We start from the raw sequence: 14,609 nt of genomic DNA, 5'->3' as shown, positions 1-14,609 counted from the left end.
AACTAGCCGGGCGCGGTGGCTCACGCCTGTAATCCCAGCACTTCGGGAGGCTGAGCTGGTCGGATCACCTGAGGTCAGGAGTTCGAGACCAGACTGGCTAACATGGTGAAACCATGTTTCTCCTAAAAATACAAAAAATTAGCCAGGCATGGTGGCACATGCCTGTAATCCCAGCTACTTGGGAGACTGAGGCAGGAGAACTGCTTGAACCCAGGAGGTGAAGGTTGCAGTGGGCCGAGATAGTGCCATTGCACTGAGTGAATAAGAGTGAAATTCCATCTCAAAACAAAACAAAAAAAAACATGAAAAACTGAAAGCATTCCTTTTAAGATTGGGAATGATACAATGAGTACCACCCACTATGAACACGCTCCTATTCAATACTGTAGTGGAATCCTAAACAGCATTTTTTTAAAAAAAGAAGAAAAGGAAAAAGGAGGAGGATAGAAAGAAGAGGGAACAAGATTAGAAAGTAAAAACCAGAACACCTCATAATTTGCAGATACCTATCTACATAGAACTCTATGAATAAATAAATAAACAAGTAAATAATAGAACTAATAAGAGTTTGGCAAAGTTACCAGATGCCAAACCAACATATAAAAGTCAACTGCAATCAAAGAGGCAGAGCAAAATGTTCAAATAGAAGCCTTTAGCAATTTTCCCCACAGCATGAACACCAAATTGAACAACTATTCACATAAAAAAGCACCTTCATAAGAAGGAAAAATCAGGTGAGTGATCACAGTACCTGGTTTTAGCATATTAAGGAATGAGATGCCAAAAAAGTTAGGAGAGACAGTCTTAAATCACCTGCATCACCCTTCTCCTATCTCCCAGCAGTGGCTACATGGCATGAAGAGAGAATCTGTGTATTTGGGGAAGGGAGAGCACAGTGATTGTGGGATTTTGCATTGAAACTCAGTGCTGCCCTGTCACAGCAGAAAGAAACAGCAGGCAGAATTCAGCCTGCACCCACAGAGGAACATTTAGACCAACCCTAGCCAGAGGCAAATCATTCATCCCAGCGGTCAGAACCTTAGTTCTAGCAAACTCCACTACCACCATGGGCTAAAGTGCACTGGAGTCCTAAATAAACTTCAAAGGCAGTCTAGGTCACAAGGACTGCAAGTCCTAGGCAATCTCTGATGCTGTGCTGGGCTCAAAGCCAGTGGGCTTGGGGGTGCATGTGACATAGTGAGACACCAGCCAGGGTGGCCAAGAGTGCTGGTGTCACCCCCAGGCAACATAGTTTGCAGCTCTGAGACTCCTTCACTCTGCCTGAAGAGAGGAGAGGGATGAGTAAAAAGAATTTTGTCTTGCAACTTGGATACCAGCTCAGCCACAGTAGACTATGGCTCCAGGCAGAGTCCCAAGGCCTCCAGTCCAGGGCCTGGCTCCCAAACAACATTTCTAAACACACACTGGATCAGAGGGGAACCCACTACCTTGAAAGAAAGGACCCACTCCTGGCAGAATTCATCATCTGCTGACTAAAGAGCCCTTGGTCTCTGAATACTCAGCACTGACAGCCAGGCAGTACTTGCGTGGGCCTGGGGTAAGACTTAGTGTCATGCTAGCTTCAAGAATGATCCAGCACATTCCCAGATGTGGTGTCTATGGGAAGAAATCCCCCCAGCTTAAGGAAGGGAAAGGGAAGACAAAAGGGAACATTGTCTTTCAACTTTGGATACCAATTTGGCCATAGTAGGGAAGAGCACCAAGCAGGCTCCTGGGGTCATGAATTCCAGGCCTTGGGTACTGGTAGGCATTTCTGGCAGCAGACTTCTCAGTGGAAATGTTACAGGCCAAAAGAGAGGGGCATGACATATTTAAAGTGCTGAGGAAGAAATGCTTTTATCCTGGAGTAGTATATCCAGCAAAAAAACCTTGAGGGATTTGATCAATACCAGACCTATCCTACAAGAAATGCTACAGGAATTTCTTTGATCTGAAAGGAAAGGATATTAATGTGCAATAATGAATCATCTAAAGGTATAAAACTCACTGGTAATAGTAAATATTATACTTAGTATGGTAAGTATACTACTATTATAACACTGTAACTGTGGTGTGTAAACTACTCATATCTGAAGTAGAAAGACTAAAAGATGAACCAAAAATAATAACTGTAATAATTTTTCAAGACACAGTGTAATAAGATAGACACAACAAAAAGTTAAAAAGTGGTGGGATGAAGCTGAAGTGTAGAGTTTTTATTAGTTTTCTCTTTGCTTGTTTATGCAATCAGTATTAAATGATCAGCAGTTTAATATAATGCATTAAATTACATGCACACTTCATGGTAACCTCAAACCAAAAAACCTACAACAAATGCACAAAAAATAAAAACCAAAAAATTAAAACATACCACATGAGTAAATGGCTTTCACTAAAAGGAAGACAGGAAGGAAGGAAAAAGGAAGAGAAGACCACAAAACAACCAGAAAACAACTAATAAAATGGCAGGAGTAAGTCCTTACTTATCAATAATAACATTCAATTTAAATGAACTAAACTCTCCAATCAAAAGACATAGAGTAGCTAAATGAAAACACACCTGGGCCAGGCACAGTGGCTCATGCCTGTAATCCCAGCACTTTGGGAGGCCACGGTCGGTGGATTGCATGAGCTCAGCAGTTCAAGACCAGCTTGGGTAACATTACAAAACCCCATCTTTACAAAAATTCCAAAAACTAGCTGGGCATTGTAGCGTGCACCTGTAGTCCCAGCTACTTGGGAGGCTGAGGTGGGAGGATGGTTTAAATCCAGGAGTTAGAAGTTGCAGTAGCCAAGATCACACCACTGCACTCCAGCCTGGGTAACAGAGCCAGACCCCATCTCAAAAAAATGAACCTAATAAATATTTACAGAACATTTCATCCAAAGGATGTAAACATTCTTCTCATCCACATATGGATTATCCACAAGGACAGACTGTATGTTAGGCCACAAAATAAGTCTTTAAAAACTTTTTTGAATTTAAGTTGCATCAAGTTTTATTACCTCTGACCACAAGGTTAATAAAACTAGAAATCAGTAACAGGAAGAATTTTGAAAACTATACAAAGACATGGAAATTAAATATGCTCCTGAATGACCCATGGGTCAATAAAGAAATAAAGAAGGAAATAAAGAAGGAAAATTTTCTTGAAACAAATAAAAATGAAAATACAACATACCAAAATCTATGGGATACAGTAAAAGCAGTAGTAAGAGGAAAGTTTATAGCAAGAAGTATCAATATGAAAAAGGTAGAAAAACTTCAAATAAACAACCTAATGATACATCTTAAAGAATTAGAAAAGCTAGAGCAAACCAAACCCAAAATTAGTAGAATAGAAATAATAAAGATCAGCCCAGAAATAAATGAAATGAAAATTTTAAAAACACAAAAAACAACAAAACAAAAAGTTTCTTAAAGAGATAAAATCAACAAGCCTTCAACCAGATGAAGTAGGAAAAAAAGAGAGAAGATTCAAATAAATAAAATCAGAGATGAAAAAGAGACATTACAACTGATATGGCAGAAATAAAAAAATCATTAGATGCTACTACGAGCAACTATATGCTAATAAGTTTGAAAACTGAAAAGAAATGGATAAATTCCTAGACACACACAACCTACCAAGAGTGAATAAGCAAGAAATCTAAAACCTGACCAGAACAAAAACAAGTAATGAGATTGAAGCTGTAATAAAAATTCTCCCAACAAAGAAAAGCCTAGGACCCAATGGCTTCACTGCTGAATTTTACCAAACATTTAAAAAAGAACTAATATCAATCCTACTCAAACTATTCCAAAAAACAGAGGAGGAAGGAATATTTCCTAACTCATTCTCAAGGCTAGTATTACCCTGACACCAAAACCAGACAAAGACACATCAAAAAAAGAAAACTACAGGCCAATATGACTGATGAACATTGATGCAAAAATCTTCAACAAAATACTAGTATACTGAATTCAACAACACATAAAAAAAAATCATTCATCATGACCAAGTAGGATTTATCCCAGGGATGTAAGGATGGTTCAATATAGGCAAATCAATCCATGTGATACATCATAACAACACAATGAAGGGCAAAAACCGTATGATCATTTCAATTGATGCTGAAAAAGCATTTAATAAAATTCAGCATCCCTTCATGATAAAAACCTTGAAAATTTTGGGAAAGAAGAAACATACTTCAGTACATCAAAAGTCATATACAACAGACCCACAGCTCATATCTATATTGAATAAGGAAAAACTGAAAGCCTTTCCTATAAGATCTGGAATATGACAAGATGCCCACTTTCATTACTGTTATTCAACGTAGTACTGAAAGTCCTAGTTAGAGTAATCAGACAAGAGAAAGAAATAAAGGGCATGCAAATTGGAAAGGAAGAAGTCAAATTATGCTTGTCTGCAGATTATATAATCTTATATCTTAAAAAAAAGACTACAACAAAAAACCATAAGAACTGACAAACTATAAGAACTATAAGAACTGACAAACTATAAGAACTGACAGTAAAGTTGCAGAACACAAGATCAACATACAAAAATTAATAGCATTTCTATATGCCAACTGCAAACAACCTGAAAAAGAAATCAACAAAGTAATTCCATTAACAATAGATACAAATAAAATAAAACACCTAGAAATTAACTTAAATAAAAGAGTGAAAGATCAGTACAACAAAAACTATAAAACACTAATGCAAGACTTCGAAGAAGACACAAAAAAATGAAAAGATATTCCATGTTCATGGATTGGAAGAATCAAAATTGTTAAAATGTCCATACTACCCAAAGCAATCTACAGAGTCAATGCAATTACTATAAAAATACCAACAACATTCTTCACAAAAATAGAAAAAAATAATACTAACATTTATATGGAACCAAAAAAAAAAGACTGAGAATAGCCAAAACTATCCTGAGCAAAAAGAATAAAACTGGAGGAATCACACTGCCTGACTTCAAACTACAGTACAGAGCTACAGTAACCAAAACAGCATGGTACTGGCATAAAAACAGACACATGCACCAGTGGAGTAGGATAGAGAACCTAGAAGTCAATTCACATATTTACAGTGAACTTATTTTTGACAAAGATCACAAGAATACATACACTGGGGAAAGGATAGTCTCCTCGATAAATGATGCTGGGAAAGCTGGATATCCACATGCAAAACAATGAAATTAGAGCCCTATCCCTTGTCATACATAAAAATCAAATAAAAATGTAGGAAAAACTTAAATCTAAGACCTCAAACTAGGAAACTACTAAAAGAAAACACTGGGGAAACTCTCCAGGACATTGGAGTGGGCAAAGATTTCTTGAGTAATTACCCCACAAGCACAGGCAACCAAAGCAAAAATAAACAAATGGGATCTTGTCATGTCAAAAAGCTTCTGCACAACCAAGAAAACAATCACAAAAAATGAAGAGACAACCTACAGCATGGGAGAAAATATTTGCAAAGGAGCTCAAACAACTCTATAGGAAAAAAACCAATAATCCGACTTGAAAATGGGCAAAAGATCTGAATAGACATGTCTTAAAAGAAGACATACAAATGTCAAACAGGCATATGACAAGATGTTTAACATTACTGATCATCAGATAAATGCAAGTCAAAACTACAATGAGATATCATCTCACCCCAGTTAAAATGGCTTCTAGCCGGTGGGCCCTCCCACCGCTATTGTGCGGGGGAAGATGTAGCAGCTTCTCCGAAATTCCCCTTTGCCTTCGGACTTCTCCGGGGCCAGCAGCTGCCCGACCAGGGGCCCGGGGCCACGGGCCCAGCCGACGACCATGGGCTCCGTGTCCAACCAGCAGTTTGCAGGTGGCTGTGCCAAGGCGGCAGAAGAGGCGCCCGAGGAGGCGCTGGAGGACGCGGCCCGGGCAGCGGACGAGCCTCAGCTGCTGCACAGTGCGGGCATCTATAAGTGGTTCAACGTGCGAATGGGGTTCGGCTTCCTGTCCATGACCGCCCGGGCCGGGGTCGCGCTCGACCCCCCAGTGGACGTCTTTGTGCACCAGAGTAAGCTGCACATGGAGGGGTTCCGGAGCTTGAAGGAGGGTGAGGCAGTGGAGTTCACGTTTAAGAAGTCAGCCAAGGGTTTGGAATCCATCCGTGTCACCGGACCTGGTGGAGTATTCTGTATTGAGAGTGAGAGGCGGCCAAAAGGGAAGAACATGCAGAAGCACAGATCAAAAGGAGACAGGTGCTACAACTGTGGAGGTCTAGACCATCATGCCAAGGAATGCAAGCTGCCACCCCAGCCCAAGAAGTGCCACTTCTGCCAGAGCATTAGCCATATGGTAGCCTCATGTCCGCTGAAGGCCCAGCAGGGCCCTAGTGCACAGGGAAAGCCAACCTACTTTCGGGAGGAAGAAGAAGAAATCCACAGCCCTGCCCTGCTCCCAGAGGCGCAGAATTGAGCCACGATGGGTGGGGGCTATTCTTTTGCTATCAGGAAGTTTCGAGAAGCAGGAAGAGTGGAGAAAGTGGGAATAGGGTGCATTGGGGCTAGCTGGCACTGCCATGTATCTCAGGCTTGGGTTCACACCATCACCCTTTCTTCCCTGTAGGTGGGGGGAAAGGGTGAGTCAAAGGAACTCCAACCATGCTCTGTCCAAATGCAAGTGAGGGTTCTGGGGGCAACCAGGATGGGGGAATCACCCTACAACCTGCATACTTTGAGTCTCCATCCCCAGAATTTCCAGCTTTTGAAAGTGGCATGGATAGGGAAGTTGTTTTCCTTTTAAAGAAAGATATATAATAATTCCCATGCCAGAGTGAAATGATTAGGTATAAGACCAGATTCATGGAGCCAAGCCACTACATTCTGTGGAAGGGAATCTCTCAGGAGTAAGCAGTGTTTTTTTTCACATCTTGTATCCTCATACCCACTTTTGGGATAGGGAGCTGGCAACTGTCCCAAGCAATGGGTAATGATGATGGCAAAAAGGGTGTTTGGGGGAACAGCTGCAGACCTGCTGCTCTATGCTCACCCCCACCCCATTCTGGACCAATGTGATTTTATTTATTTGCTCCCTTGGATACTGCACCTTGGGTCCCACTTTCTCCAGGATGCCAACTGCACTAGCTGTGTGCGAATGACGTACCTTGTGCATTTTAACTTTTTTTCCTTAATATAAATATTCTGGTTCTGTATTTTTGTATATTTTAATCTAAGGCCCACATTTCCTGCACTGTGTTCTCAGGTACATGAGCAATCTCAGGGATAGCCAGCAGCAGCTCCAGGTCTGCGCAGCAGGAATACTTTTTGTTGTTTTTGCCACTGTGGAGAGCAACTATTTGGAGTGCACAGCCTATTGAACTACCTCATTTTTGCCAATAAGAGCTGGCTTTTCTGCCATAGTGTCCTCTTGAAACCCCCTCTGCCTTGAAAATGTTTTATGGGAGATTAGGTTTTAACTGGGTTGCCCCATGACTTGATTGCCTTCTACTGGAAGATTGGGAATTAGTCTAAACAGGAAATGGTGGTACACAGAGGCTAGGAGAGGCTGGGCCAGGTGAAAAGCCCAGAGAGCAAGCCAAGATTAGATGACAGTTGTCTAATCCTAGGGCACAGGATGTGCTTTACATCTCCAGATCCATTCTTCACCAGATTAGGTTAGGCCTACCATGTACCACAAGGTGTGTGTGTGTTTGTAAAACTAGAGTTGCTAAGGATAAGTTTAAAGACCAATATCCCTGTACTTAATCCTGTGCTGTCGAGGGATGGATGTATGAAGTAAGGTAAGATCCTTAACCTTTCAAAATTCTCGGGTTCCAGGGAGACACATAAGCGAGGGCTTTGTGGTACCTGGGGCCTGTGTCCTGCCCTGCTGCAGTAGTGATTAATAGTGTCATGGTAGCTAAAGGAGAAAAAGGGGGTTCGTTTACATGCTGTGAGATCACTGCAAACCTACCTCACTGTGTTGAAATGGGACAAATGCAATGGAACGCATTGGGTGGTATGTGTCTGATCCTGGGTTCTTGTCTCCCCTAAATGCTGCCCGCCCAAATTACTGTATTTGTCTGGGCTTTGTAGGACTTCACTAAGTTGATTGCTAGGTGGCCTAGTTTGTGTAAATATAATGTATTGGTCTTTCTCCATGTTCTTTGGTGGTTTTGTTTACAAATTTCTTTTTGTATTGAGAGAAAAATAGCCAAAGCATCTTTGACAGAAGGTTCTGCACCAGACAAAAAGATCTGAAACAGTTTGGGGGGCCCTCTTCTTAAAGTGGGGATCTTGAACCATCCTTTCTTTTGTATTCCCCTTCCCTTATTACCTATTAGACCAGATCTTCTGTCCTAAAAACTTGTCTTCTACCCTGCCCTCTTTTCTGTTCACCCCCAAAAGAAAACTTACACACCCACACACATACACATTTAATGCTTGGAGTGTCTCCACAACTCTTAAACAACGTATGCAAAAATCCTGAAGCTAGGAAAACCCTCCATCCCTTGTTTCCAACCTCCTAAGTCAAGACCATTACCATTTCTTTCTTCTTTTTTTTTTTTTTTGAGATGGAGTCTCGCTCTGTCGCCCAGGCTGGAGTGCAGTGGCATGATTGGCTCACTGTAGCCTCTGCCTCTTGGGTTCTGGTGATTCTCCTGCCTCGTCCTCCTGAGTAGCTGGGATTTCAGGCACCCGCCACGCCCAGCAAATTTTTGTATTTTTAGTGGAGACAGGGTTTCACCGTGTTGTCCAGGCTGGTCTGGAACTCCTGACCTCAGGTGATCTGCCCACCTTGGCTTCCCAAAGTGCTGGGATTACAGGCATGAGCCACCATGCTAGGCCAACCATTTCTTGATGTATTCATGCCAAACACTTAAGACACTGCTGTAGCCTGGGCCCGGTGGCTCACGCCTGTAATCCCAGCACTTTGGAAGGCTGAGGCAGGTGGATCACAAGGTCAGGAGTTCAAAACCATCCTAGCCAACATGGTGAAACCCCGTCTCTACTAAAATACAAAAAAATTGGCCAGGTGTGGTGGCACATACCTGTAGTCCTGGCTATTCAGGAGGCTGAGGCAGGGGAGTTGCTTGGGCCAAGGAGGCAGAGGTTGCAGTGAGCTGAGATCGCACCACTGTACTCCAGCCTGGTTACAGAGCGGGACTCTGTCTCAAAAAAAAAAAAAAACACCACACTACTGTATTTTGGATGCATCAAACCTACTTAATTTTAATTTCTAATCCTAAAGTAAAGAGATGCAATTGGGGGCCTTCCATGTAGAAAGTGGGGTCAGGAGGCCAAGAAAGGGAATATGAATGTATATCCAAATCACTCAGGAACTTTTATGCAGGTGCTAGAAACTTATGTCAAAGTGGCCACAAGATTGTTTAATAGGAGACGAACGAATGTAACTCCACGTTTACTGCTAGAAACCAAAGCTTTGTGTAAAATCTTGAATTTATGGGGAGGGAGGGTAGGAAAGCCTGTACCTGTGTGTTTTTTTCCCGATCCTTTTCCCTCATTCCTGAACTGCAGGAGACTGAGCCCCTTTGGGCTTTGGTGACCCCATCACTGGGGTGTGTCTATTTGATGGTTGATTTTGCTGTACTGGGTACTTCCTTTCCCATTTTCTAATCATTTTTTAACACATGCTGACTCTTCCTTTCTCCTTTCCCTGGGAAAATACAATGGATAAATAAAGACTTATTGGTACTCGAAAAAAAAATGGCTTCTATCCAAAAGACAGGCAATAATAAATGCTAACAAGGATATGGAGAAAATGAAACTTTTGTACAGTGTTAATAGGAATGCAAATTAGTACAGCCACTGTGGAAAACAGGGCAGAGGTTCCTCAAAAAACTAAAAATAGAATTAACATATGATCCAGCAATCCCACTGCTAGGTATATACCCAAAAGAAAGGAAATTAGTGTGTCAAAGAGATATCTGCAGGCCCATCTTTGTCATAGCACTGTTCACAATAGTGAAGATCTGGAAGCAAGCTAAGTGTCCATCAACAGATGAATGGAAAAAGAAAATGTGTTACTTATGCATAATGGAGTACTATTCAGCCATAAAAAAGAATGAGATCCTGTCATTTGCAAAAACTTGGATGGAACTGGAGATCATTAAGTTCCGCAAAATAAGCCAGGAACAGAAAGACAAACTTCACATGTTCTCAATTATTTGTGGGAGCTAAAAATTAAAACAATTGAACTCTGCAGATCAACAGTAGGATGATGGTTCACAGAGGTTGGGAAGGATAGAGGGGGTTGGGGAAAGTGGGGATGGTTAACGGGTACAAAAATGTAGTTAGAGAGAATGAATAAGATCTAGTATTTGATAGCACAATAGGGTAATACAGTCAAGAATAATTCATTGAACATTTTTAAATAACTATAAGAGTGTAATTGGATTGTTTGTAACACAAATAAAGGATCGATGTTTGAGATGACAGATATCCCGTTTATCCTGATGTCATTATTATGTATGATATGCCTGTTATCAAAATATCTCATTTACCTCATAAATATATATACCTGCTAAGCTCCCATAAAAATTTAAATTTTTTTTACATTAAAAAAATCAACTGCATTTCTGAAATGAGTAAAAATCATCTAGGAGAAGAATTTACAAAGATATAATTTCTAATATACTGTACAATTCCTAGATAAACTGACAAAATGATACCCTAAACCTTTATAGAGCAAATAAGCTTCATCAAAAGATTAGGGCTAAAGACTGAAAAAAAAAAATAGAGAGTAGAATCCATTTTGGACAGTCTCAATGTTGCAAAAAATATCAATTCTTAAGTTGATCTAGCAATTAAATGTGATCCAAACCAGAATTCCAACAGGGTTTTTGTAAAACTTATAATGACCTTATAAAATGTATATAAACAAAAACAGGGCAAAAGTAGTCAAGACAAGCCTGATGAAAAAAAATCAAGGTGGGGCAATTAGCAATTTATAAAGATATAATAAAACCGTCTGGCATGGTGGCTCATGCCTGTAATCCCAGCACTTTGGGAGGCCGAGGTGGGCAGATCATGAGGTCAGGAGATCGAGACCATCCTGGCTAACACAGTAAAACCCTGTCTTTACTAAAAATACAAAAAGTTAGCCTGGCGTGGTGGCAGACACCTGTAGTCCCAGCTACTCAGGAGGCTGAGGCAGGAGAATGGTGTAAACCCAGGAGGCGGAGCTTGCAGTGAGCTGAGATTGCGCCACTGCACTCCAGCCTGGGCAACGAGCGAGACTCCATCTCAAAAAAGAAAAGAAAAAGAAAAAGAAAAGAAAAGATACAATAAAACTATAGTAATGTAGACAAACCAATTGAACTAACTGGAAATTGGCAGAAAGAAACTCAAGTATATTTATTTGATAATGTGATTTGTGAAAGATCTAGCATTGCCAATTTTTGAGAAAAGAAGGGAATGTTCAATAAATAGAAGAATATAAAATCAGATCACTTCCTCACACCATATATAATAAATTCCCAGTGGATTAAATCTTATCATTAAAAGCAGAACTACAAAAACTTTCAGAAGACCATTTAGAAGAATGATGTTATGGCCTCAACCTAGAAAAGATTTGCTAAACAAGAAATGAAAAAAAAAGCATAAATACAAAAAATCAACTCAAGATGGATTAAAGACTTAAATGTAAAACCCAAAACTATAAAAACCCTGGAAGAGAACCTAGGCAATACCATCCTGGACATAGGTCCTAGCAAAGACTTTATGACAAAGACACCAAAAGCAATTGCAACGAAAGCAAACATTGACAAATGGGATCTAGTTAAACTTAAGAGCTTCTGCACATCTGCCCAGCAAAAGAAACTATCAAGAGAGTAAACAGACAACCTACAGAATGGGAGAAAATGTTTGCATCTGACTAGGGTCTAATATCCAGCATCAATAAGGAACTTAAACAAATTTACAAGATAAAAACAACCCCATTAAAAAGTGAGCAAAGGACATGAACAGACAATTCTCAAAAGAAGACATACACGTGGCCAGCAAGCATACGGGAAAAAAAAGCTCAATATCACTGATCATTAGAGAAATGCAAATCAGAACCACAATGAGATACCATCTCACACCAGTCAGAATGGCTACTATAAAAAAATAAAAAAAATAACAGATGCTGGCAAGGTTGTGGAGCAAAGAGAACACTTATACGCTGTTGATAGGAATGTAAATTAGTTCAACCATTGTGGAAAGCAGTATGGCCACTGCTCAAACGGCTAAAAGCAGAACTACCATTTGACCCAGCAACCCCATTACTGCATATATACCCAGAGGAATATAAATCATTCTTCAGTAAAGATACACGCGAATATTCATTGCAGTACTATTCACAATAGCAAAGACATCAAATCAACCTAAATGCCCATCAATGACAGATTGGATAAAGAAAATATGGTACATATACCCATGGAATACTATGCAGTGATAAAAAAGAATGAGATCATTTCTTTTGCAAGAACATGAATGGAGCTAGAGGCTATTATACTTAGCAAACTATTAAAAACATAGGAACAGAAAACCAAATATTGTATGTTCTCACTTATAAGTGGGAGATAAATGACAAGAACATAAGAACACTAAGAAAGAAACAACGGACACTGGAGTCTACTTGAGAGGGGAGGGTGGGAGGAGGGAGAGGAGAGAAAAGGGAACTACTGGGTACTGGGCATAATACCTGGGTGATGATGTGTGTTTACCTATGTAGCAAACCTTCACATGTACCCCCAAACCTAAAATAAAGGTTTTAAAAAAGCATCAATGAGAGAAATTAATAAACTTGACCATTTTAAGAACCTCTCCAAGTCATAAAAACAAGTCATAAGCTGAGAGATGTTCGCACAAATGATTAGTCTCCAAAACGTGTAAACAAGCCTTTTAAAAATCAGTGAAAAGGCCAGGTGCAGTGGCTCACACCTGTAATTCCAGCACCTTGGGAGGCTGAGGCAGGCAGATCACCTGAGGTCAGGAGCTCGAGACCAGCCTGGCCAACATGGTAAAACCCCATCTCTACTGAAAATGCAAAAATTAGCCAGGCATGGTGGCAGGCACCTGTAGTCCCAGCTACTCGGGAGGCTGAGGCAGGAGAATCATTTGAACTCGGGAGGCAGATGTTGCAGTGAACCAAGATTGTGCCATCGCACTCCAGCCTGGGGGACAAGAGTGAGACTTTGTCTCAAAAAAACAAAAAAATTTAAAAAAATGATGAAAAAAAAGATGTCAACACACTTGAAAAAAATGAGGAAAAAAACTTGGGGCACATTTCACTGATGAGGAATTATGAATGGCTCATAAACATATAAAATATGGTCAATATACTTAGAAATATAAAAAATATAAAGTAATATCACAATGAGGTGATATTTTACAATTTTATAGATTGGCATAAATTAAAAATTTACAATAAAAATGTTCAAGATGTGAAACACTACTAGTGGGTATATGAATTGGTACTTTTACTCAGGGAAACAATTATTAAGATAATAATACAATCTACCTCAACATGGTACCAGAGAAATGCGCATATTCTTCAGTAAATAACACAGTGCCAGCCAGGCGTGGTGGCTCACGCCTGTAATCTCAGCACTTTGGGAGGCCGAGGCGGGTGGATCACTCAAGGTCAGGCGTTCGAGACCAGCCAGGCCAACATGGCAATACCCTGTCTCTACTAAAAATACAAAAAAATCAGCAGAGCATGGTGGTGCACACCTGTAATCCTAGCTACTTCAGAGGCTGAGGCAGGAGAATCACTTGAACTCGAGAAGTGGAGGTTTCAGTGAGCCAAGATCATGCCATTGCACTCCACCTGGGTGCCACAGTGAAACTCTGTCTCATAATCCCAGCTACTCGGGAGGCTGAGGCAGGAGAATCACTTGAACCTGGGAGGTAGACGTCGCAGTGAGCCGAGATCACACCATTGCACTCCAGCCTGGGCAACAAGAGCAAAACTCCATCTCAAAAAAAGTAAATAAATAAAATAAAATAAAAATAAGTAGCCCAGTGCCATATACACACTGCAACTTGAAAAATAGAGGCAGCAAATTCCCAGCAGGCAGCAAAGTACATGCAATTAAATATGTACCAGCTGAAGGTATAAATATACATCTTCATATATACCTATACATATGTATACGTATATGTGTATATATATATACGTATACATATGTATACGTATACGTGTATACATATACATATAAATATGTATACGTATACGTGTATATATATACACATATACATATGTATACGTATATGTGTATATATATACGTATACATATGTATACGTATATGTGTATATATATACATATACATATGTATACGTATATGTGTATATATATACATATATTAGGTAATAATTTATTTTTGGAATGTTGCAGGGTTTTGTATAAACAGTAAGTTCTTCAAAGATACATGCAATTCTGCAAATATACAAAACCCAATTCATGAAGCAGAATCAAAATATAAAGGAAAAAATAAAGAGGAAACAGGAATTTCCAAAGATGCTCAAGCTCTAATTCAGTTTAAAATTTAAAACCAAAAGCCAAGAAAACCATCTGTGATTTATTTTTATTCAGCTCTACGTTTACAAGCAGGGTACAAAATACTGGTTCAGCTAAT

General features: G+C 40.0%; 2 protein-coding genes across 2 annotated transcripts in view; one reads left to right on the top strand and one right to left on the bottom strand.

Moving 5' to 3' along the window:
* LOC134732392 (uncharacterized) overlaps positions 1-14,609 on the bottom strand; it is a 234,349-nt gene that overhangs the window by 57,547 nt on the left and 162,193 nt on the right. The window lies entirely within an intron of this gene.
* Positions 5,812-6,441, top strand: LOC129461671 (protein lin-28 homolog A-like). The gene has a single exon (XM_055240916.1). It carries the CDS (start codon positions 5,812-5,814, stop codon positions 6,439-6,441), a length of 630 nt encoding a protein of 209 aa, XP_055096891.1.

Source organism: Symphalangus syndactylus, chromosome 14, assembly GCF_028878055.3.
Source record: "Symphalangus syndactylus isolate Jambi chromosome 14, NHGRI_mSymSyn1-v2.1_pri, whole genome shotgun sequence".
NCBI lineage: Eukaryota > Metazoa > Chordata > Mammalia > Primates > Hylobatidae > Symphalangus > Symphalangus syndactylus.
Note: the sequence above shows the minus strand (reverse complement) of the source record. Positions and strands in the feature narration are given on the sequence as shown.